This window comes from Paramisgurnus dabryanus, chromosome 6 (assembly GCF_030506205.2).
Source record: "Paramisgurnus dabryanus chromosome 6, PD_genome_1.1, whole genome shotgun sequence".
NCBI lineage: Eukaryota > Metazoa > Chordata > Actinopteri > Cypriniformes > Cobitidae > Paramisgurnus > Paramisgurnus dabryanus.
The window spans coordinates 24392564-24419915 of NC_133342.1; the positions used below are offsets into that span (position 1 = coordinate 24392564).

The following is a 27352-nucleotide window of genomic DNA, read 5'->3' on the forward strand; positions in this document are numbered from 1 at the left end:
TTTCTTTTTACAATAAATTGGAGACATTGCTAACACTAACCAGCACATTCTCACTTTATAAATTTCCCAAAGTGTTACATTAATTGCTAAAACTTTAAACATTACGTCTAAGGAGGATGTTTCACAATGGGATCTTGCAACCCATTCAAATGCTACACCCATAGCTGTCAGCGTCTCACAGCGGTCAGTCTCTGTCGTTTTAAGCAAAACTATACAGTAAACTCTACAAAATTAATTATATACGCGGATGCCAATATGGAATTACTTTAGTTAAAAATGACTAATTAGTCATTCAGAGAACTTCAAATTTTAATTCTTTATATAAATAAACTGTGGCGACACCATATAGTTACCATATAGTTAGGGGGGCCCCTTAGTGGCGGCAGGGCCCTAAGCAGCCTTTTAATTCGCTTACAGGGAGAGCCGGGCTCTGATTGGATATTCGTCAAACACAATTCTGCATGTTCATCAAACATCTCCATGAGGTTCTGTATTTCTCAAAAGAGCTTTCGCCAAAGGTGACTTAAAATACATATTTATTAACACATATTTTACATTTACAAGATTTGTAATCTGTCATAAGCAAAAATATTTTTATGCAATTTTTAGCATTCCTATTTTGCTACAGTAACAAATGGTGATTCATCTTCATGTGGACTTTTCTCTGCACTGATGCCACAGGCAGACGTGCCAAACCTGAATGAAATTCATCAACAGAAACATCGACATAAAAACAAACATCACTTTCATTTACACAGACTGACAAATGTTTTAAATATTAAGAATACAATACATTGAATACGGTTTTTACAAAAACAAAACATACAACAATAAATGTGCATTTTTTTAATACAATTCCTTTATACGAAGCAAAATGTAAAATTTACAGAAATAAAAAAAATGATTGAGGTAAATCATTGAGCATTGGTCCATATTAGGCTTTGACATGAATTGTTTTTAAAGCACACGTTTTTGTTTTTTTACATGTAAATGCTTCAATTTAACAGAATACTCAAAAGTATTTTCTGTACACAGTCCGTCAAGTAGGTACTGAACATAAAAAGGCTTCATTACAGCTTATGTGGATTGACTGACACAGAAAAAGAAACTGAACAACTGATCAAACGTGTCACAAGACAAGAATAACCAAACAGCAAAGTACCCAGAACTTCCTTTAAATATGAGGAAGATTATATCTTCTTTTTTTTTTTGCAAAAATCTGCGCTGGAACTTTTACTATATTTTGAGGTTGCGAATAGCAATAAAGCACAAACCTTCATAAAACAGAGGCACTTGTATTGCATCATGCACTGGAGGGCACAGTGAGTTTGAAATCTGGCTTGGAAATCACAGTATAAGTATTCATAAGACCTTATGTACAACATTCATTCATTGAGTTAATGCTATATGTGGCGATAGGAGCTGTGGTGCTACAGTAGAGGGAACACCTTCCCACCTTTGAAATACTGCACATTCAAAATGACACCAAAGAGACTATGTACTATGTATGTTTCTTTTGCAAACTTACATGGCACACTAAATTACAAAAAAAAAGAGTTGAAGTTGGTGAGACTGTGGGTATACATCTACAAAACACACCTAGACACTTGTATTTTTCAAAAGAAACATGAAGGCTGCTGGTGATTGTTGCATGTCTTTAGAGTAGTATTCAGCATCATTACACAGACTTCTACCTACAGTCTCTCAAATGGAGATTTCCACTTTACACACTTAAGCCGAGTAACCACAATATTTGGATTCTTTGTAAATATAGATTTTCATATATTAGCCACTTCTTTCTTATCTATATAAAGAGAAAACTAAAAGACTTAAAGTGCATTCATACGCTCTCAACATTCTCTCACGCCCGATACGACAAAATATTCAATAGCACTTACTGTGTTTTAGACCAAATACTGACGTAAAGACAGCTACACATACGCAAGTCCACAAGATACTTTGTGGCTCAATCATTTATGATTGATGACATGTGCAATGTCACATTATAATAACCAAAAAGCTTCTTATGCTGACCTGAACTAATACAGCACTATAAAAAAGTACATAGAGCAAACTAGCAGAAATTAATGGCCTAATACTGAAGTTTCAGCTGTAACTACATTGTACACATGTACAGAAACGTGTACAGAATTCAATATGCGCAACATTCAAGACCTCGTCTGCGGTACTTGGAGCAAAAAGTTTTACATCTTTCTGTTCAATCTGAATAGGGCTACATATTTGCATGCTCATGTAACTGAAAATGCAACAAGAGGAAAATATGTCAAGTGTAGCACTATAGCTAGATTGGCCTTTGTGCCAGCTGGCCTTTCTTTGCTTTCACGGCAAGTCACGTCTCTTAAAGACTGCTGAATCCAGCCAGCTATAAAATGCAATACATTGACTGCACTTGCCTTTACAATTTACTTCTGTCCGTGTTTCATATTTATGAAAGCATTCCAGACAGACTCAAGTCACAAACAAACGATCAATTAAACAATTTTTCCTTTAAGGCTCACCTTTTCGACATGCAAACAAGCGCTTGTGCTAACAGTAATTCAAACATAGTGACTCAAAATCCGCAGAGACACTTTTTACCAAATATGGTAAACACACGAATGATTCAGAGCACTGGCACTTCTTGGTAACATGAGACATAGAACATTGCGGTATTTATACATACACACACACGTTTAACCCTATAAATGAATACATCAGCATACCAATATACATAAGCAAGTAAGCTATATACAAAAAAACACAACACACAGCAGTCCAAAAAGGGTAAAGCACAATACACTTGCTAGTTAAGAGTGTAGTCAGCCACTAAACAACGGGTTGACTCACATCCCAGAGGACCTACTGTATAGATTTGAATCCTGTGGTAAAGGTTTCTTAAGGTGGTGTTTTATGATAACAATGCATCTTCTTACGGACCACGTTCGCAAGACCAAATTACACCGGTCGCTCAAAAGTCCTGGCAGATCCTTAATGTGATGTCCTGTTAATGTGCTGAAGTAAACCTCCAAGCCATCTTAGATCAATGGAGGAACAGGCAGTGCACAATGATAGATGAGACAATGTTGCTTTATATCTTGATGCCCTCTTGTTGGCAGAGCTGTGACAGAGACTTTTTCACACGTAGTGCAGTGAGCCGAGCCGCTCCATTGGCATACCAGCATTCCCTCATGATCTTCGCCATCACACGCAGGGCCTGCCGGCAAAACACAGATGTACTACGTTATACATTATTAGTATCGCTGGCCATATTTCAATGACAACTCTACAAACTGTATGCCATTGCTGTATTGCTATTGGGACTTTGGTGAAAAAACATTTAGTAGCGTGAAAGCTTTACATGGGTAGGTTTAATGTACTGTGTATACAGTATCGTTTGAAGGACCTTTAATACAAAGAGCATAAAGCCTGTAAGCTTCTCTCATCCTTTTCATCGGAGACCATAGTCTAGACAACTCATTCTGTTAAACCTGCACGAAATACATTTTTAATAAACTATAAACGTTTAAAGGTCAGGGTTGAAATTGCCGTTGGGAATAGTGTGACAAAGCATCTATGTCCAAGACACGGTCACATAATTTGATGGTAACAGAATTCATTTATACCAGGACTTGTTTTGTATACTCATGAATCACCCAAAAATCCCTGTTCAATTCAATTTTTGTCCGTACACATTCTATTGGAAAATCTTTTAAAATAAGTGGATGAAGTGAAACCACATAGACCTATCTGATATTGACATGCAAACTTTATATAAACGTTTTGAATGTGTCAAGTGCAAAAACCGATGAATTGACCGTTTATCTTTAAAGGGATAGTTCAATTTCAAATAAAAATTCTGTCATTATTTTCTCATCCTCATGTTGTTTTTAACCTGTATGAATTTCTTTTTTCTGATGAAGATAAAAGAAGATTTTTTTTGAGAAATGATGGTAAACACACAGCAGATAGTGACTGTTGACTTCCATAGTAGGAAATAAATATTTTGGAAAATTGTGATAAATGATGAAGAAAATATTTTGATAAATGATGGTAAGCACACAGTTGACGGTACCCATTAAATTCCATCATATTTTTTTTATTCCTACTATGGAAGTCAATGGTCACTATCTGCTGTGTGTTTACCATCATTTCTCAAAATATCTTCTTTTGTGTTCATCAGAAAAAAAAATTCATACAGGTTTAGAACAACATGAGGATGAGTAAATAATGACAGAATTTTCATTTTAAAGTGAACTATCCCTTTAATATTATATTCAACATGTCAGATCAGACTTCACCTCATAAAATTGTTCTCATCTGTTTTAATCATTCAAAAGAGTGCAAACATCTAAGAACAGCCATTTAATGTTGGCCAGCTTCGCCACAAAATGTCTTTTTTACTTTGCCAGGCTGTGCTTGTTCTGCAGACACATAGTTAGATTAGAGGCATTTTATGACTGCAAACTAGGCATAATCTAATTGTTTCCTTTCCACAGCGGAGAAAGCACATCAAGATAAACGGAGGAAACAGCAATGCCTCGGCTGTGATGATACGAACGAATTAATAAAGGAGCGAGAGCGAAAATGAATAAAAAAGATTTAATAGAGATCAAGATGAAAAATTGAAAGTTTCAGGGGAAGCTAAGTATCTGGAAGGAGGTGTATACTGTACCTCACAGCTCTGCCATCTGTTAGGGATGTTGGCACGAAGCTTTTGATCACAAACTACCCGCTTCATGTCCTCAACTGATGGGTCAGAGGGAACAAGGTCGTAGTAGGGAAGCTGGTAGTCCTCATGAATGCCTGCGTGGAGAATTTAGCCTACATTTTATTTTTTACATGCATTTCCAAAATACATACAAATACAGTGGGTCAAAAGTCTGAGACCACATAGATTAGTGACCTAAAAATAAGAATATTATGCAAATATATGACAATAACCATGCTTAACCTTCGTACAAAAGATCTAATATCCTGGATGATCCGGCAACAACAATGTAATCCAATAGGCTTTATGCCCAGCTGCACTACTTCCTGAACTTCAGCCAGCTCCTTGTTTCCTGTCTGCCATTATTGGACAAACTGATTAATCCAGGTGTGTCTGATTATAGTTGTTGTGACTACTGAGGTCAGGCACACCTGGATTAATCAGTTTGACCAATAATGGCAGACAGGAAACAAGGAGCTGGCTGAAGTTCAGGAAGTAGTGCAGCTGGGCATAAAGCCTATTAAAAAAGAAAAAAAAAATTAAACTATAGCCTACTCCTTAACCTCAAGGCATTTTAAATATATTGATACATGAAAGAATGGTGTAGAACAGGAGTAGGGAACCCTGGGTCCTGGAGGGCCACTGTCCTGCAGAGTTTAGTTCCAACCCCAATCAAACACAACTACACAACTACTTAGCACTAAACTCTGCAGGACAGTGGCCCTCCAGGACAAGGGTTCCCCACCCCTGATGTAGAAGCCCCTAAACTTGATCCCAAATCGTCAACACTAAACCTAACCCTTAAATCTGCAATGTTGTTCCAGGAAAAAAAGTGGCACTAGATATCCAAGGTTCACCTGTTGGTGCTGACTGTCTCTTACCTCCGATCGAGCACCTGCGCGCGATCTCCCAGAACACCAGACCTAAGGCGTAGATGTCCGCCCTTTTAAAAGACTCGAAATGCCTCATGTTAATGGAGTCATCCAGAACCTCGGGGGCCATATACCTGTCAACAAGAGAGATGACATCACATGACCATGACATTTATTCGTCTCAGGGCCTTTTCGTGACCCGCAATGGTGACTGATTGGAGAGCGGGCTTCTGTAAACGGAGAATGTGGAGCACGGTGACCTCACTCCAGAGAGCCGGAGGGGACGGAAGGCTGTAAGGAAGCACTTTGAATTTGCACAGTCACATTTGGTTATCATCACAGCAGGTGAAGGCAGGTTTCCTATATACTGCAATGTATGAGTGTCAGTGTTGGTGCTACAGCCTGTCACTGTGCCAGCTAAGGAGTGCTGTGGGAACAAAGCAGGCACGGATTAACGCACGGGCCTACTGGGCACTTGCCCAGGGCACTGGGCCAGCAGGGGGCCCTGTCAAATTTACTGTGTCTATTATTTTCAAATAAATATTTTTATTTTAATTTTATGTTCAGTAAAGTTGTGTTAAATATTGAAGAATAATGTAGTTTTTTGCAGTTGCAAAGTATTAACTAGTAAATAAATCAAATAAATAATTTTAATCTATTGCTGCGCTGTTGAGAGAGACATCTAGAGGCGAGTGAAAAGCATTGCGTAATATAAAAGTCACGCGCAGAAGATGGTTACTCAAAAACCAAAACAAAAATGAGTTTAAAACCACAACCAAGTGGATCAGTGATAAGAAAGCACAAAAGGACAGCTTTTCCTCACGCTGCCAGTCAGCAACTGTGAAGGAGAACGTTCATTTTCTCTAATGGCAAGAGTAAAAAACGAACTAAGAAGCAAAATGTGTCAAGGACGTATAAATTCACTGTCTTTAGGGGCTGGTCTGGACACACAAAGCTTTTACGCCCGCGGCCAGCGCATGTTTTCAATTGATTCCAATGGAAACTCTGCGTTTTTCAAATAAGTAAGCAGCTAGCGGGTTTTTTCCGCGCTGAAAACCGGCGCTCTGGGTTTTTTCCGCACTCAGCGCTGAGAGTTCAAAAATATTCAACTTTGAGTGAAATCTCCGCTCGTCAATGTCAGTTCTCACACGGCCGTCCAATTAAAGTGGAGGAGGGGCGGGACATTACCACAGCAACCAACCGGCTTACAGCTACCAAAGCGCTCGGCTGAAAAAAGTTTTGGTGTTTCCAGCCCCTAAATGCCTGTGGTGAACGACTGTGAAATGTAATGAAATGTCTGCTAAATGTAGAAATGTAAAATATTTATGGAATTTTCTCCTGTGATATGATTTGGAGAGGTCAGAATCTTTTTGATTGAGTATGTTGTACAGTATGTATGTTGACAGATAACTGGTAAGATATAAATAAACCAATTTGTGGTGTGAAAGTACAGAATATTGTGTGCATTCTCTCCCCGTGTATTAGTGCCATTGTTAATCCTGTAAAATGGGGCATACAGGCAGAGGCGAACCAACACTTGAGCCCTGTGCATAGAGGTGCAACGCTGTTGCCCAAAAAATTGGTAAAGGGGGCCTTTGAGACATCCGTGCCCAGGGCACATCATCGCCATAATCCGTCCCTGGAACAAAGTATGTGTGTGTGGTGTCCGAGGTGCACAGAATAGTATGGATACACAACTGAGGATCTCTCCCAGTGATTAGATGTGACACACTGTTGTAGTGACAACCCTGCTGCAACCATCCGTCTCAGTGTATGAATACTGCTATTATAACACAGACCCTCATCCTTTACAAAGGCTAAATGTGGGGAAAATCTATTATGTTTTATTATCTATTATGTAACATTTATTAGACTTAATGATTCTAGGTTTGCAGTATATTGTTATGGGTTAATTAACAGACCTAATAGTTATGATAAACCTGTATCTGCTGTCTCAGAGCTGAGTGCTATTAAAGCCCTAACTAATTAATTAACTAATTGGTTAATTAATTAAACAGTCTCTTTAACTTATCCTGATTTAAAACGTATAATAATGATTTAAAAGTTAAGCTTCGGGTCAGAATTTGCAGGAAATATAAATATTTCAATACAGATAAAATATGTCAAGTAACCTGCAATTGTATGTTTCAAACAGAGATGGCGATAGAGAGGCAATTGATACTGACTGCAGCTTTAAAGGTGCATTGTGTAACTTTTCGAAAGATCTCTTGACAGAAATGCAACATAATATACATATCTATATTATCAGTTGTGTATAAAGATGATGTGTTTGTCATGTGGAAGCTACCATGGCTTCAATATGCATTTCGAAAAGGTGAGCTGTGGACTGTTGGTTGCACGGTCCCACATTGCACCTTTAACTGCCATAATTGTTTATTTTGAGAATGCAGTGTTTCATGTTGACAATCCCTTTTCACAACATCAACAAAAATCCTAACATTGCAATGGAGGCAAGTCCACTTTCCCCAACAAAACACTTTACGTCATCAACCAATGCCACTTCCATCTAGGTGTTCTCTGAGTGCATGAATGGATGAGCGATCAGATTTTTTTCACAAGCAAATAACAACAATCACCCAATAAGTGGCATCTCACAAAAAGCCTCTCGGTCGCGTCTGACTCCTACTGCATCCGTCATGTCACTCGTCTTACAGAAAGCTTTAAATCGACTGGCACTAATATTAACAGGGACACAATGCCCTCAGCTCAGACAAATGCTCTTGCTACAAGCTGGCGTGGGTGTGAGTGCATCTGCAACCGGGTCTAGACATGCATCCATCATTGTAAGAGGTGCCAAGAAATGAATGACGAACCTTTTGGTGCCCACTCTGTGATTGGGTGCGATATCGATGGTGTCTGTGGCAGAATCGTGGCGCACTGCCAGGCCCAGGTCAGCGATGCAGCAGGTTCCATTCTTCTTTACCAAAATGTTTTTGGATTTCAGATCACGATGGGCAATAGCAGGCTTACCTGACAAAAAAGGATAAGGAGATCAATCATCTGTCAGATCATTAAATGAAAGCATAATGCCTTAAAGGGATAGTTCGGCCAAAAATTATATTAAACCCATGATTTACTCACCCCCAAGCTGTCTGAGTTGCATATGTCCATCGTTTTTCAGACAAACACATTTTCGGATATTTTAGAAAATGTTTTAGATCTTTCAGTTGATTAAATGTAATGTTACGGGGTCCACCCATAGTCCACCACCTTCAAGTCCAAAAAAAGGTGCGTCCATCCTTCACAAATTAAATCCAAACGTCTCAAGGATGATAAACAAAGGTCTTCTGAGGGTAATCCGCGCGGGGTTGTTGTAGAAATATCCATATTTAAAACTTTATTAACGAAAATAAATACCTTCCGGTAGCGCCGCCATCTTAGTCGCGTACGCATTCAGGAGAGAGTATTAGCGTAGTGTACGCACTTTTCTTAGTGACGTATGACAAATTCGGAGGGCGGGGGCACAGAGCAGCAGCAGAGAAGCCTCCGTAGGCTGCGTAAGCTCTCATCCTGAATGCGGACGCGACTAAGATGGCGGCGCTACCGGAAGGCATTTATTTTCGTTACTAAAGTTTTAAATATGGATGTTTCTACAACAACACCAAGCGGATTATCCGCAGAAGACCTTTATTTATCATCCTTGAGACGTTTGGATTTAATTTGTGAAGGATGGACGCACTTTTTTGGACTTGAAGGTGGTGGACTATGGGTGGACCCCGTAACATTACATTTAATCAACTGAAAGATCTAAAACATTTTAAAAATATGTGTTTGTCTGAAAAACGATGGACATATGCAACTCGGACAGCTTGGGGGTGAGTAAATCATGGGTTTAATATCATTTTTGGCCGAACTATCCCTTTAAGGACATGGAGAAAATATATCCATAACTGCATCCCAATGCAACAAAGCAATGAATCTTATCTCTTTCATGTTGACAGTTGACTTCTATTGGTGTTTTTTCATTGTCTAGTTCAGCATAGTACAGGCCACTTTCGGGGCGTACCATGTACCCAATACATTTTTTAGTACAACCTCAGTTGAGGTTCCAAGTGAGCCGTACGGATGACAAAATGTGATTTGTTAACACAGTGGAGTTCCCAAACTACATTCCATCAATATTTGCTTAATTGCATTGTGCATTTGTGTCACATTTACGTTAAATCTCACTTAATCTAACTGTACTAGTATATTAAACACTATAAACATTTATACATATATACATTTACATTTAGGCATTAACAAATGCTTTTATCAGAAAGCGACTTCGATAAGGAAAGCAATTCATCATAGGCAAGCAATAATATGAGAAGACTGAATATATTCTGAATAGCTGCGATTTTATCACGTCACATTCATTTGCATTCAAGCGTGGACAGACGAAATCAGGACATAATGCAAATGAGCAATTTTACATGAAAATGAGTGCATTATCAAAATCGTTGCAACAAAAGTCAAGCGGTGTTTATATTGTGACTCACCCTGAGTACCCACAATCTCCATATGCAGATGAGCTAGACCGCTGGCAGTGGAGAGCGAGAGCTTAATCATGCCCTCCACCGTGACCGTGTACCTGTTCAGGTAGTCAAAGAGCGAGCCGTGTTCATGGTAATCAGAAACCAGCCACAGCTGAGTCCATGTGCCGTTATCTGAGAGTTATAGAGAGAAAATTCATCAAATGAATTTAATTAATAACAGGGTTTGAATGCCAAGATTCTTTTTGATCAGATGGTTTTAAATGTAGAATATAAATGAACCACTTTCTTTTATGCCAAAGTATTTCATGCATTTTGTTGAATGCTGGCTGAAATTTTTAGAATTCGCAGGGACACATGAAATCTTAGGCATAAAATATTAGTCAAATAAGTTTTAATGGCCAAACTCAGATGAAATCTAAACAAAAGGGTGAATATAAAAACAACATGAATTAAACCGAATGACATTAACTCAATGACAACTTGTTTCATTCAATATATGTGAAAATATATGAATTTACTGTCAACTACATCTATTGGTCAATCTCCCTGACCAATATATTGGTCTATGAGTAATGCAAGACTTCAGATAGATTAATTGACTGTTTATCGACTAATAATGTCATCAAATGTAAAATACTACAAGTTTACACATATTGTTGCCTTATGAAAACCAATTACGGTTTAATAAATGAACTCTAATAGAACCAAACCGTTTCCTTTGCTCTCTGACCTTTATTGTCTGCAGCAATAAAACCCAGGATGTTTTCATGACGAAGCATTACAGTCTGATAGATCTCTGCTTCACGAAACCAGGAGCGCTCCTCTCTGGAGGAAAATATCTTTACTGCCACCTCCTCTCCACGCCAACGGCCTCTCCACACCTCTCCGAAACGGCCCTTTCCTATGCTCTCCTGCAGTAAGATGGTCCTGGCGATGGTCCTCTGTACGAGTAACGGCAAGCCTAGAGAGGACAAGTAAGTGAATTTAGAATATGTTCAAAACCAAGAGCAGACAAAACAAATATTCATGCCATCTGATGCATTGCCAAATGTACATTCTTTCTTGGGAGAAAACAATGCTGTCGAGACGATGCTTTTGACATTTCAAGCTCAAAAGAAAATTGTAAAATTTGGTTAACATTTATTGAACATTTTTGTATACACCCTCTGGCCCTTGAAAACAGCTCGAGTAAAAGTCAGAAATGTATAATCTGTTAGAAAATGTGCTAGCGTCACCTGAGCCTGATCCAGAGGTCGTCATGTCATAGATGAGGTCTTTTAAAGTGGTGCCGTCCGCGAGGAAGGGGTGGTCCATCCTGGGGTCTTCCTCACTTGGCACACGATGGTGGATGATGGAGCGATTGTGGCACATATAGAAAAGTAGCACTAGAGCAAAGATCAGCACACAGATGGGCACCGCAATCATAGCGGCCAAGGTCACTGGACTCAAAGACCTCTGTTCTGTTGGATCATCTAAAACACACGGACAAAGCCAAAAGCTTTAGCTATGATGACCTTCACACAAATGCACTGATAAAAGACTGGATTTGCCATTTGTGACAGAGATTTAGCAGTGCTGATTGAATACTATGAAAACATGTGGGTAAACGTTTTTACTTAAGCTGACCTTGCACAAATTTCCTAAAAGCACTAGAGGACACTGATAATGTACAAGTCAGCAAAGCAGAGCACAGAAGCCTGTATTCTGCGTGGGTTTCAATATCTCATACTTGGAAGAGTAGAGAGAAGTACATTGCTTCTTAATGAAGCAAAAACAGTAAGGCAATGATCCAAGAAAAAGTTAATCACCCAATTTTTTTTTTACTTAAAGCACAAATCTTCCTTCATGACTGTGTGTTAGAAGTTGTTATTCAAGTCATTATTTTAAGCTGAAAAGCAGAATATTAAAACTATTTATTACATGGCTCTCTGGACTCTCTGGTCTCATTCAGGGACAAATATTTTGAATAACAACAACAGTTGTCCATACCAATGCTGTATAACTAACTGCTCATCTGCAAATTATAAAACTGAATGATTAGTCCCTGATGCTGATTGGTCAAGAGCTGCGAGTTATTTTATAATAAATTATGTCACATAGTAAAAAAATATTGCATTATGTCATGCATAAAAATGGCCATCAGCTGTGACAATATTCACATTATATCACAGGGCTGTTAAATGTTTCATTCTGATTGGATGACAAACGTTCCAAGTGTGTGCATTATTTTCAGTAAACACACACCTATGTCTGTTGACCGCATTACGCCCCATTCAGACAGCCAGCGAACAGCAGAAGCATAGAGACGCGATCTCATTCATTTCAATCTCGGCGACACAAGCGAAAGTGACCGTTGGCGACCGTATGGGCGTGTCCAGCAATGTGAGAAAGTTAAGAAAAGTTTAACTTTATGCAAATGATGATTGAATTTTGGGAGCGACTACCAATGGGAGCGAAGCAGGGGAGTTCACGTCATCCTTCTCTTGTCAGTTATTGGAGTAGATCAGCGGTTCCCAAACTTCTATGTTCCAACCAGGTTGTCGCACCCCCAATCCCCTCTTCAAAAAAACAAAAAAATTGCCATAAAGACTCATGTTTAATCATGCGCAAATAATCAGGGATGTAAAAAAGTTGGGTTTAAGTCCTACGTTGGGCTTAGCTATGTCCGACATTGTGAAAAATATTTACGCCTGATGCACCATCAGAAACTACGACCACACATAGCTACTCTCAGCTCAGCAGCTGTCTTCTACGTTTCTATCAAAAACTAATAAATTATAGTTTTTTTTTTTAAATAAAAATCAATTACAAAGAAATGTTTACCGTTCATGTTTTTTTTATTAATTTATTGTACGGTAAATCCCACTTTAAAAAAAACCACCATTAAAGACCACCATTACATTTTTTCTCTCGCGCACCCCCGGTGGCAGCTTGCGTACCCCTGGGGGTGCCAGTACCACACTTTGGGAATCCCCGGAGTAGATGGTACTCATTTGTAGGGGTGGCACGGTCCATGAAAAAAATCCGAACCGTTCGGTTCGCTTGTCTCGGTTCGGAGCGCGTGTGTACCGCACGGTTCAACGGTTCATGGCATACGCAATGTAGTCTCATGCCCTGTATGTGACCTCAGATAGCGTGTTTCCGTTTCGCGCGAAAGAAGAGGTGACTGGTTTGGAGTATAAGTACTGCGGGTTATGTTACGTGTAGAAATGGCAAGTGGGAGAGAAAAGGAAGTCTGCCAGCAGTTGGAGGATGTGCCAGCGTCGTATAAGTTTGGTGTGTGGAAACATATTTTTATTTCATGTTACTTATGATGACAGCGGAAATAAAACAATAGATAGAACTGCAGTCTATGGGTTGAATATGCTCCAACAGCCACAGGAGATCGCCTTCTTTCTGACCATTTATCTAATCTGAGGTACTGACAACAATGTTTTACGTCTTTTCATATTCAGCGCTATTTTTAGCCTTTCATTGATAAAATTAAAGCGGCTGATTTCCGCGTAGTTTCATTTTGCTAGCGTGTGAAAGTTGCGCGATCTTATTTCAGAAATTGCCCCTCAAAGTAATCAGAAGTGGTCAAAAGTGGACAAAAGAGACTTAAAGAGATTTTAATATTACAGGTGCAAAGGTTATGTTTCTCTCTCGTCCACATAAACTCTCAGTATTAAAGCAGCCTCTCAGTGATAAATCTAAGAGCTACACTGAAGTTGGCATTTTAATAAATGCAAGTTATCTTTGTGTGCTAAAAATGCACATAAAGTTTATGTAGATGGCAATACACATTCTCTTTTTTGCCAATTAAATGAAAAGCATGTTGAAATCATCAATGTCTTCCCTCTTGCTCTATCAAAATCTCACCTGGCTTTCCTCAGAGATGGTCCAATGTGCTTAAAGTCAAATTCAGTTTGTGCATGATTACATGATATAACTTTTTTTAATACTGTATCCTAAATTATGGATAATTAATACATTAATAAGATAATACATTTCTGGAGTGTTAAAAATTTAAAGAAAAAATAACAACAAGAACCGTACTGAACCGTGAACCGTGACCATAGGACCGTGATACGAACCGAACCGAGGGTTTTGTGAACCGTGCCACCCCTACTAATTTGTTTAGGACAAGCTGATTTAGAAACGCCTCAATGAAAGAGATAACGTCGCTGGTTGTCTGATTGGGGCTTTACAGTTTTATGTCACAATGCAAAATTTTACTGAAATAACAGATTTTTTTATTTTTAAGTTCAACAGAAGGCATAAATAAAATGGAAAAGAATGCATAAAATAATTAAAAAGAGAAGAAAATGAATTCAGGAAATAAATACTGATGGCTTGCTTTTAAGTTTTGGTTTTGATTCATTCCTGATAATATAAAACTACACTCGAACAAATTACTTAATAAATTCTAAAGAAAAAAAATGTATATATAAATATTACAGATGTACTGATATATCGGCCAATAATCTGTATCGGTTTATAAAGGCAATTTTTCTCACCATCAGCCGATAGTCATGGCCGATTTTATCCTCTCAATCAAAAGAGAAAAGAAACATTACAGTTTAATGTTCAATATTAATGGCCATGATGTAAATGAATATCATTCAGAATATTTAATCTTTAGAATTTAGTTAATGCAATTTAATATAACCACAAAACTTTCTGTATTGGTAGATATCACTCTGAATAATCGGCTATAGATATCAGTGAATCTCTAATAAATATTGATAGGCCAAATTGTTTACATTGTTCTCAATACTGCAAACACAAGTGCATGTTCTCTCTCTCTCTCTCTCTCTCTCTCTCATCTAACTGATGACAAGCCATTGAATTATTTAAAAAAAAAAACTATTTATTTTGAGTGTTTCCACGACCCACGGTCTATTATTCCTTTAATAAATCACATAATCTTATAGCCTAACAAACACAAAAATTTAAAACTTCCAAAGCACTTCACTGTGTGCATCATCTATATCTATATGTACAAAATAATCTGAAGTGGTAACTAAGAGGTTCTTCTCAGGAAAAGTGTTTTATGGATTTTATTATGAGTAAAAATAAAAAGATGCTCTTCTCATTGAGGTTATTTTCTGAGGATTAAATGTAACTCAACTGAAGTCTGAAGAGAAGATATGAGGAGCTCAGATGCAAAAGCCCCTAAATGCCACCTCTGTGAAAAATGAGATAATGATATTGACAATGCTCATTTCCAAAAAAAAACATGTTGGATGCACTTAAAGGTTTTTGCATCTGAACTCTTCATATTTTTTATAATCCAGCAATAAGTAAAAAGGACACCACTTTCCAGTTCAGTTATTCATTACTAATACATTACTGCAGACTACATCAAAGTCAATCTAAATTCACTAGATGTCTTTTACATTAAACATTTTGCTTAACCTAAAAAAAGCAATGCATACCTCTATGCTAGAAAGTATGCAAGTGTTTTAAATGACTAGGATGTATAAAACATTTCAAACATTTCAAGTCCATATATTCAACTCCCTCACACACAGAGCACATAAATCTGTTATTACATTTTCTCACCTGGGAAGTTGACTTTGGGGTTCTTGTTGCACAGGTGGGTGTCGTTGCAGCAGTACGGGTGCCTGCCCTGGTTGGTGGGGGCGCACTGGAATGGTCTGTCCTTTGGGAACAGATTATCCAGCTCAAGGCACTGACCCTCATGTGTCACAGTCTTTCCAGCAGTCTTGGTGACGAACACAAAGCACAGGCCAGTTGTGTTGCATGTCTGATTTACACATCTTTCACAATAGCACAGCAATCCTTATTAGGGAGAGAAAGAGATTTTTGGGTTAGGATTCTATTTAACATGGTTCTTATAATAACTGTTAAGGGTGGAGTGAGAAAAGAGATAATTAGGTTGATAGACTCTGGACTATGATAAAGTGACTTAATGCTGAACAGATGCAGAGCGAGCATCCTCTGTCATCACTAATGACTATAAGCGACCATGAGCATATGGCACCATTGGTACTAAAATGTCAAAAAAAGCTTGCTTCTGAATCAAAACAAGAAAAAACAAACAAGACTAATATTAGACTAGTATTGCTCCTGAAATATACTATCAAACTGTAATTTAAAGTCAGATATTAAATGTGTTTTGAGTTTGTCACATCACAGAAAAATGTGTTATTAACCACCCACACAACCAAATTTAAATGATGGAAAAAAGTAAATAAAATAAGTTATCAAAGCTTGGAAAAATAGGCATCGTTCTTTGCTCTTGAGCAGCATGGGCGTGTCCAATGTCAGCACTGAAACCTCGCAGACTCTCGGGAAAGCTGGGATACAGCTACAGTCAAATCTCAATGTTGGGTTTAGGGTTAGGTTTTGAGGTAGGATTAGGATGAAAACAGCGCTCATCTGGCGATATTTCACAAGATTTTTGCAGTAGCTGTGTCCCTTCTAGCCACAACTGAAAAGCTGCTGTCTCTCTCAACTTTCAAATACTGCTTCAACCTGAATGGATGCTTGAGATTGTGTTAGAAACGGGACCATGCGCGGTGGTTCAAGTGCATCATCGAGCCACCGGTTTAGACCTGCCTAAAAAAAAAGATGAACTTAGAAATGAGAACCTGTTTAACGATCTAGCTCTGCAATTCAGTACTACATAGTTTACAGTCTTTGTGGTGCGTTACAAAAATACATTTCTAAAATGTAGACATGCACCGAATGATCAGCAACTGAAATAATAATAAAAATTTTGTTGTTCGGCTAAACAAGTGAAATGACCGAATAAACATTCCTGAATCATGAGGTCTTTGGTGACGTACAAAGATTTTCATATTTTATTTAAACAACCTGAACTACATGCAGAGCCAGAGTACAGGAAAGACAGAACGATTATGTACGATAGGTATTTGTCGGCTGAATGAACAAGCATGGAGAGCAAGAGACTGATGGTGAGAATGATGAAGAGTGATGGGAGTGCGTAACAAAAACTTTCTCAAACCAATAAATTCCTACAATGACAAACACGCTTATATTAAACAAAGGAATAAAATAATTAACAAAAGATTTCTGTTAGACAGCAGCACTTTGTTAAGCGCTTTTACCCGTCATGCTCTTGTCAATCATTGCATTGAAGTTCATGCTGGACCATGCAAACAATCAGACACATGCCTGATAAGTGCTGCCTTTTGTTGCATAAGAGTCGTTGCAAGTTTAATAAAGGAAAACACCACAGTTTTTCAATATTTTACTATGTTCTTTCTTCAACTTATACAAATTAATACACACACCTATATTTTTTCAATGCGTGCACTTTTAATCTTTGTTCAGTAATTAGATCGCCTTGTGAATGTGTTAGCATTTAGCCTAGCCCCATTCATTCCTATATGGCTCCCAACAGGGATGAATTTAGAAGCCACCAAACACTTTCATGTTTTCCCTATTTAAAGACATGTTACATGCGTAGTTACACGAGTAAGTATGGTGGCACAAAATAAAACTTGTTTGGAGCCATAGGAATGAATGAGGCTAGGCTAAATGCTAACACATTTAGAAAAAGCTGTACAAAGATTAAAAGTGCACGCATTGAAAAAAGATAGGTATGTATTAATTCATCCAAGTTGAGGTAAGAACAAAGTAAAATACCGAAAAACTGTGGTGTTTTCTTTTAAGGAGGAGTATTTAATAGTGTATTTGCATTTTGTGTGGGAATTAGAACAGATTAACATCAGTTACTTTAGCCAAGACTCATTTACGTTATGACCTATGTAACACCCCTAAAATTCAATGAAGATAAATCTGTTCCAGACGGGCTGTCAAACAATACAAGTTTCAAGTTGTTTTTGTCATGTACATATTATAGCTGTCTTTGAATGTAAACTGTCTGCAAAGTTGTAAATCTGAAATCTCTATGGTCTTCACTGGCTGCCCACGCACGTCGTCTACTCGGACACGCCCTTAAATACCTAAAGCCCATAAACACAGGGACATAGCAACACTGCAAGACAGCCTCACAACCACATTAAACACACAATGCAAGGTGAGCTGTAATATATGTTTTGCTCAATCAAGACAAAAAACCTTTTTTATGGTTTCCTCTGTGTCAATCATTGCAGTTTCTGGAGCGAGTCTTGTTCCATAAACACACGAAACAATTAAATTACAATGTTTATTGACCCTGGATGCATATAAAACTTTTATAAGAGACTCCAAATCATAAGTAGGAAACTTTAAAATAGCATAATGGAGGCACTTTAAGAAAAAACTGAATTAAGATGGGTGCAAAGATTTAAGGTAGTGTTCCAATATAGTATAAATGAAAATATATTAGCATGTGTTATATGTGACCCCGCCTGTGAAAACCCATCTAAAGTCATTTATTGTGATTTAGTACATAATGTAAAGAACATTCTGTCAAAATACAACATGGATATCTTTAACATTGACTGAGTAAGGTCATGTTAAAGGCATAGTTCACTTTAAAAAGAAAATTCTGTCATAATTTACTCATCCTCATGTTGTTTTAAACCTGTATGAATTTCTTTTATCTTATGAACATAAGAAGATATTTTGAGAAATGATGGTAAACACACAGCAGTAAGTGACCGTAGACTTCCATTGTAGGAATAAAAAAATATCATGGAATTTAATGGGTACCGTCAATTGTGTGCTTACCATCATTTATCAAAATATTTTCTTATTAACTTATATTACTATACTATTTAAATATATAATACTTCCAAAATATTTTTTTCCTACTATGGAAGTCTATGGTCACTTACTGCTGTGTGTTTACCATCATTTCTCAAAATATCTTCTTTTGTGTTCATCAGAAAAAAGAAATTCAAACAGGTTTAGAACAACATGAGTATGAGTAAATGACGACAGAATTTTCATTTTAAAGTGAACTATCCCTTTAAAGGGACACAAGGCAGCATTTTTATGTTAATAAATCATCTTCGTAAGTCGGTATATGGTTAAATTATTTTTTATAATTTATTTCCATTTTTACAACAAACTTAAGTATGAAAGCATACACATACCACTCTACCAGGTTTAAGTTACATTGTTGTGTGCATGAAAAACACGGGTCTGGAAACATGGTTTTACTCTTCAATTAAAGTACTGAACAAGGTGTAGTATGCAAATTGTGTCAGATAAGAGAATTTCTTATTCAAAATGATCCAAATGCAAACTGAAGACCGAGATCCATGAAGGTACAAGACCAAAGAGACAGCAGTTTCTAAACCTACACCAAACCACAGGCCACAATTGTACCACTGTGTGAATTCAAGATGTCTAGACAACCCTACTAGATGTCTAGACAAAGCTACAATAAAACCTGATAGATGCTGTAAACCGGTTTACTCAGGAAAAAACAACTTAAATACTTTCAAATTGAATTGAACGAATCCTAACTATGTGGATAATAAACCAGAAAGCACGCCAATAAAACAAAACTTTAAATTAGCACAATGAATTTTATGTTATAAAGATTTTAATACAAGCACCACTATTCCATATACTGTACTTTTACTTTACATTTATAAATTGACAAAAAGAAACATTACATCTCCACTTTTCCTTACATATTTACACCTACAACAAAGTAATGGTTTTATTTAGTGTTTTTTTGCTTACTGCAATTCTTTCTTGACACTAAAATGACTTCACAAGATTCCAGTTTAACGCTGTAATAAAAACTATGCAGATAAAAAGCAGAGCCAGGGTTGGATAGCAACAATCTGAAGACAAACATGGTAAAATCAATAGCACCTTTCCTCATGCTTTACATTATCTTCTTGGTTACAGTAAGTAAACATCTAGTGCAGTCTTGGGTAAAAGAGTGTAAGAATGAATGTTCTTTCTTGGTGTATCCTTCAGGGAGTTTGATAAACCTGCACTCTTTTTCGAATCTTGGTGAGATGCATACAGAGGCAGAATTATAGGCACAGACCAGGGGCAAAGACTGTTCCAAAATGCAGATACATTAATTATTTATGCTCCTGAAATTTTAATTTTAAACTTTATGTAGTTATACATACTGTATATACGCATAATATAAAGAGACACTCCACTTTTTTGAAAATATGCTCATTTTTCAGCTCCCCTAGAGTTAAACATTTGATTCTTACCGTTTTGGAATCCATTCAGCTGATCTCCGGGTCTGGTGCTACCACTTAGCATAATTCAATCTGATTAAACCATTTAGCATCGCGCCTAAAATTACCAAAGAGTTTATAAATTTTTACTATTTAAAACTTGACTCTTTTGTAGTTACTTTGTGTACTACGAGCGATGGAAAACTAAAAGTTGTGATTTTCTAGGCAGTTATTGCTAGGAACTATCCTCTCATTCTGGCGTTATAATAAAGGACTTTTCTGCTGTAACATGGCTGCAGCAGCCGAAAATAGTCCCTTTAGTATCTTTCAATAGCAGGGGACTATTTTCGGACACAACGTAATATCATTGCGCCTCCTGTTCCATGTTCCACGGGTATGCATCATTTTTTTTATAAACGCACACCTAACCTGTCAAATGTCTTAACACAGACATTGCTCTGGTGGTTATTTTTAATCATGGTATAAGCGAAATAATTGACAGTGCTTCACGCCGTGCCGCATTACCACTTTGGGTGTGAATATTTTTGAAGAATTCAATGGCCCGTAGTCAATTATTCCTTACATATTTAACATAATTGAATCAAAACAAAATATAATTGAATAAAGCCATGTATTTTATTAGTTTAAAAGATGCATCAGGCACAATAATGCCAAAACTATATTTTGTATATTGACTATACACTCTAATATAAAATGTTTTAAGTTGACACAGTCCATCCAAACCAAGGAATTCTGTACACTGGACCATAGAAGCTTGTGAGTTTTCACCTTTAACAAAAATACCTAAGGTTTAGGGTTAATTACTGGGCAATTCTTCGATCAGTCACTGGTTTCACCTCTGGCAATTTCTGTAATAAGGTCAAACAACAACAAAGACAGGATAGAGGAAACAGCCACACATGCATTCATGAAAATGCAAATAAAAGGATGCGTTTAAAAAGAAAGTAAAAAACGGTAAGAAAATTATTCGGTGATGCCCTATGATCTGAATTATCTGTGCCAGATTAGATGAAATGAAAAAAGAAATCAGATCTTACTTTCAGTGAGTGAAAACGTGTATAGGAACATTTTGAATATGATGTGAATGAGAAGGAGTCAGTCGTGACCTCGAGTAAAGATATATTTTATTCAAATAAAGAAATATTTCTCTTGAAATCTTTTTAAAACCTTTAGATCGTGTGAAACTGCTTGGCTGGTCACATCCTCTTATTTAAGCACAAAATATGCTCAAGTAAAATTCAAAGAGATTCAAGATTTCACAACACCTAACTGAGATCAAATGAGAATGAAGACAGAACAGAGAAAATATTTACACAGTCATGAATATGCACATAACTTAATGCGTTTAAGATGAAAAATGGTGAGTTAAATACTTCTATGACAACTTGATCCTCCGTACAGCATATTACACAGTAAAAACGACATGTGGTCTTAGGGGGCTTTCACACTAGCAGTTTAGTGCCAAACATGCACATTTTACATAAAAACTCGTAGGTACCAAAACCAAGACTACCTGAAGAAGGTGGTCCGTGCTAATATGCACCTTTGAGGTACTAATAATACACATTCTTTGTTACCAATATGTAACTCTGAGGTACTTATATGAACTCTTTTAGGAACAGATGTGTACTTTTTGAAACGGTCCTGTCGCATTGAAAGCTAGAGACCGTTTTTGACAATATTAATCAAAGATTAAAACGTGTGGTAAGCACATCAAGGTTCCACAGTAAGAAATGATACCTGCTGTCCTCTCAGAACAGACTGGGTGGTGTCAAGCAGAGACCATACAGTATAATCATACATAGTCAGGGCAAAATATAGGCCTTTCAATCTCTCCAGCAAAGAATACACACTTATCTTACTGTACTACATTCTAAACGCTAGTAAATTGGTGTACTGATCTATGTAATTAACATATCAATTGCAAACATCACCCAGCTATGATGACTCAAATGGACAATGCTGAAAATAAAATAACCATGTTATGGCTGGGTGTCTCCTCACTCTGCGATAGGATCTGTAGTTCAGCTGGATACAAGTAATGAAGGAATTGGGCCTGTCTAGACAGTGTGGACTAAACTGCCGTCACACCAGCATAATGAATGAGTAATAACAGAGTTTGCTAGATTAGTGGTCTTTACATTCAAACAGCTTTCTGCCGTGGATGACTGGAAAGCAGATCACTAACCATTGTTTTAGTAGCACAGGAAACAGAGACCACAACCCAGTCAATAAAAAGACCAAGTGTAAATGCTTATTCATTTGCGTTTTCAACTACCTGTGAAATGTGGTTTGATTACTGCAATCTCTAAACATTTGACACCCATTTACATCTGTATTTCTATTTTAGATCACCCAAAAAATGTTTTATACGGCATTAAACACAGATAGTACTGATATTACTACACACATTTTAATTACCACCCATAGCAGCATAACACTAAAAGTACCTCACTTGACAAACATCTGACATTCTCATACAATGTCTTTTTGACACATGGCAAAATTTGCATCTTAATTTTAACCATCTACTCAAAAATCTTTTTCACATACTGTCCACAACAAAGTGAAGACAGTTCACTCATACTGAAAGCAAAATGTAGTGCCTTACCGCCCCTCCTGGGACAAATTAAGGCACAATCTGGCTCATGATGCATTTCCTTAGTCAAACGCACATTTAGTTTGTCTGGAGGAGAGTCAGACATCCTAAGCTGCCAAGTTTATAGAACATAACACACTTAAAGCTCTGCTTTCAAATCAGTCGCCCGCTGTGAGTCACACTCAAAAAGACACAGCAACTCCACCCACTTAATCCAGATTACTAAAACAAACAGACACTTAATCCTTAACCATAGAACAAAGGCAAACCGTAGACCAAAACATTTTTCAATTTAACACTAATAAACAAAATGTCTCTACTTGAGTAAACAGTAATATTGTCAGGAATGTACCACCACACCAAATTCTAGTTCAGGCGGATTTGTTTAAAAGAATTCACCCAAATAAAAACCTAATTCAAATACGCCCTCCATTCAGTGTAAGCCATGCCTGCTAAAGCATACGATTATTAGATGACTGAATAATACAATCATTGACTATTTATTGATTTCTCAGAATTCAATTCCGGCTTATTTGCTACAAGTCAATAACCTGCTCTGTAATCTTTCATGTTGACACATCAAATCAATATGCTGAGGCAAATTTCTCCTACACGGTCTCTTCTCGCTGAATCTTTATTAGCAATGGTTTAAATATCTGCTATTCAGTGACAGTGTTAGTGGTTATGCATTTAATCCCTGATTGCAATGTTATTATTGTGGCATGACCAAAGAAAAACAGGGGAGAAGCTTGAAGAAAACGAAAACGTTTGATGCATCAAAATTCAGAACGCATTCATTCAGTTCTGCTCCGGGCAATCTACCAGAAATAACATAAAACTAATTTTCCAAATACCATATTTATAAAAAAAGTATCTTCAGACGTTTGTGATATTATGTGGTACTGCTTGCAGATAATCACAAAACAATTACATCTAGAAATTCCATTACAAGTTGCCATTATATAGGTAGTCTTTTAAAGGTCCCGTTCTTTCTGTGTTTTTGAAGCTTTTATTGTGTTTACAGTGCGCAATATAACATGTGTTTATGTTTCACGTTTTAAAAAACGCAGTATTTTTTACACAATTTACTTATCTCTATAGCGCTGTTTCACTGTTCTCAAAACGGGCTCATGTATTTCTTGTTCTATGAAGTTCCTCCTTCAGAAATACGTAACGAGTTCTGATTGTGTAGTTTGTTTAGTGTGTTGTGATTCGACAGCAGCTTAGTTTAGCAGAGCCATTTAAGCCAAATCTGGTGACTGATGTCTTCCTGTGGGTGGAGCCTAGTCAGCAAATTTATATTGACGTCATTAAAGCAGGAAGTAGAGGGCTGTAGTCCAAACCAGCCATTCACTGTAGGCTTTGAAAGGGGACTTCTGTTAAAGAAAATATATCGCCTGGCAGTGAACTTTGAGCTTTAACATTTTGCAGGTATTATTTATGCTCTAACAGCAACATTTCATACTAACTACAGTTTGAAAAATGGGATCAGAAAGAACGTGATCTTTAAAAGTAAAGTGAAAAGTGACATGTCGGTCAAGTAAGGAAGGCATACTCGAAATGTGACCTCTGCATTTAACCCATCCCATTGAATAGTGGACACACGCACTGCAAGTCGTGAACACACACACTCAGATCAGTGGGCAGCTATTCCAGGGTTTCCCGCAGCATATTTCAGTTAAGGCGGCCCGCCTAAGCTTGGAAACCCTACCGCCTTAACTAGATTGTCCAAAAAAAAAAGAAATTCGCTGCACAAAAGGCCGTCAAGTGCATCACGGAGAATAGCGTGTACGCGCATCAAACCGCGAGCGGGGACGCGCGCCACACGGACGGAATGAGAAAGACGTGGTCCGGACCGTCACTGTCTGGAAGATAAAGCCTGTTGATAAAACATCTCGGAGAATAGCGCAGACGCGCTACACACCGCAAGCGTGCACGCGCACCACACGGCCGAAATGAGAAAGGCGTGGTCCGTCATGTCTGGAGGATAGCAAGTTGATAAAACAGTGTCAGTGGGAACTGTAAGTGGACTTATGTTTTGGGGTTATTTAAGCCTGCTATTGTATTCGTCTATAGTTCTTGCAAATTTAAAGTAAGTTAGCTGGTGATTTTGTTGTTTGAGCAACCTGCTAAGGTTTCACGTGCCTGTTGATTAGATATAATTGTTAAGCGCTCTTGTTCACTTTATTTATGTGCATTATTTACATGCTACAGTAGTTACACTCCTTTTAGATAATGTAATTAATAGTGGGAATGGGAAATAATCAGTTAGTTTTTACCATTTTTGCGCTATCTATCATCGTTCGCCAGACGTTCTACAACATCTGCTTTAGTTTGTGTTTATTAACCCTTTAGTTTCACTTCATCACACAGCTATTCCTGTTAGAGGTAAAACATTTTATTCATTAATTATCTAGTATGTGTTCATTTTTTGTCATAGTTTCTTCAAAATGAAGTTTTATTTGAGTGTTTTAAAAAGAAATATTTTATTTATTTATTTTATTAAAATATTTAAATTTTCATCATGACGCATATGCCCCACCCATTTGATTGCCACGCCCTCGGCCCCACCCACCCGCACAACCCTACCACCTTAACTAACAAATTTTCTGCGGGAAACCCTGTATCCCTACAGCACCCATGGAGCAATCGGGGTTAGGGTGGCTTGTTTAAGGGCACCTCAGTCGCAACTTTATTATGACAGTATGACTTCTGCAGCATTCTCTTTTGTGTACTTAAAAAAATTGAGACACAAATGTAATGAACAAAAAAATGTGTGTTCATTTTATGAGGACAACAAGGTCTAAATGCATATCAAAAACTCTCTTCCTCTGTGGTCTATCCGCAGGCACATTTTGTCACACAATAGCAGGCCAGGTGTAGCTCCTGCATAGCAGTTTCTTCGTATGAGTGCCAGGAGGGGAACAGTAATGCATTTAAAACAATGTTTTAATGTTTAGCATTCCTTGCTTACAATACTGCACAAACAAATCTTTAGGCAATTAAGTGAAATATTTTTCCAAGGGTAAAAATGTACAAACTTTCACAACTCAAGGCCACATCTTGCACAATTCTGTGAACAAAAACAAATAAATCAAGACTGTTTTTGTCTTCTGATATCTCACACTGTACAATCAACAATTCTGTGTCTCAGAGGAAGCTGCTGTATACTGATGGGGAAAGGAAGGGAGGGCTGCTGTGATTATAAAATATTTCCTGCACTAATTGCGTATATCACACAGATAACATCAGCATTGACTAATAATTAACCATTTGAACTTGTATGACTTATTCACAACATAAGAATAAACACGTTTGCTTGCAGACAGGAATGCCATTCTGACACATCCGCAACCACACTAAAGCAGCCAGTCCAAATAGCCTCCTGACTACAAGCCTTGTCACGTTATCTTAGCCTGGATCACACTAGTTATTTGATTGGGGAATGTTATTCACAAAAACATTGCTGGCTTGTCCTTGATATAAGAATTATGGAAGCCATATATTTTGTATCGTCTTTTAGAAGTAACTTAGTCTATTTGTAATATACAGTCAGAGCTCGCGTAAACATATGAAGCAGGTTTCCTGTCAGTTCACATAACTTGACAAAACAAAAGGAAACAGAAGTATCGACCTACAGTCTTTGATCTCATGGTGTCAGTGAAATACAGAAAAATCTGTCTGATCTTCGTCAACTGAGATGAATAAAAGATTGTGTGTAACAACAAAAGAGCATTTAAAATCAGATCATGCCCATCACATCATAACACGTTCCTTCATAAAACACGAACTGATCGAAACGTAAACACGCATGGGAAAGCAAGCAACAGGTTCAGATTATTAAACGTTTGATCCAGTGGTTGTTATAAATTAACATGAACCATTAAGTATTGTAAATAAATACGAGGTCGCGATATCCAAACCTCGCGCGGTTTTCCGACCGCACGCGCTCCATCTTTCTGTCCGAAAACACACACTCCTCCAAACTGTTGGGCATGTGATGTACATGAGGGCATAAAAACAGCTTAAACACTACACTCATGTCAGCGGGGCTCTTTCATGACCTGCGCCATATTTGAATACCCCTAGTTTTCTGAAAAAGAGGAAACGACCAGAAGACAAAACTTAAAGGCAGACGGGGAACTACGAGGAGTTACGTCTCTTACCTCGCGCTTCCTGTGTCACTGAACATAGAAGTAAAGCCAAAAGTAAAGAGCGACGCAGTAACGTTCCTACATCCATCATGGTAGAGAATATGTAAGGACTGGTCAGTTTTTTCTCTTACATTCAACTTGTTGTGTCTTTGCTTCGACAAAACGAACGCTCTGATTGGCCAGCACGGTGGAAAGCTCCGCCCACATAGTTTACTTTGTTTATCGTTACATTCTTCTAGGTGAGTGAAGTCGTGACTCGTGCCTCAATTCCTGCGATTAAAGTATTTTTGTACCATTTATGTGTATATATATATATATATATATATATATATATATATATATATATATATATATATATATATATATATATATATTTATAAGAGTTAATAGATTTTCTTGTTACTGATAAAGATATATTTTTAT

At 37.5% G+C, this 27352-nt stretch overlaps 1 protein-coding gene across 1 annotated transcript; it reads right to left on the reverse strand.

Annotated features, from left to right (window-relative positions):
- Positions 1-519: 519 nt before the first annotated feature.
- tgfbr1a (transforming growth factor, beta receptor 1 a) lies at positions 520-27082 on the reverse strand. Its single transcript, XM_065276259.2, has 9 exons — positions 26942-27082; positions 15627-15866; positions 11315-11551; positions 10810-11040; positions 10083-10250; positions 8415-8571; positions 5590-5714; positions 4673-4803; positions 520-3214 (listed from the first exon to the last, which is right to left on the reverse strand). Exons 1-9 carry the CDS (start codon positions 27018-27020, stop codon positions 3089-3091), a joined length of 1494 nt encoding a protein of 497 aa, XP_065132331.1. The 5' UTR covers positions 27021-27082; the 3' UTR covers positions 520-3088.
- Between the last annotated feature and the right edge of the window lie 270 nt (positions 27083-27352).

Coding starts and splice junctions, on each gene's coding strand:
- tgfbr1a (XM_065276259.2), bottom strand. CDS start 27,020: ATGATGGATGTAGGAACGTTACTGCGTCGCTCTTTACTTTTGGCTTTA. Junction 11,552..15,626: donor CCCCAAAGTCAACTTCCCAG/GTGAGAAAATGT, acceptor CGTGTGTTTTAG/ATGATCCAACAGAACAGAGG. Junction 3,215..4,672: donor ACAGATGGCAGAGCTGTGAG/GTACAGTATACA, acceptor TTTTGCCGGCAG/GCCCTGCGTGTGATGGCGAA.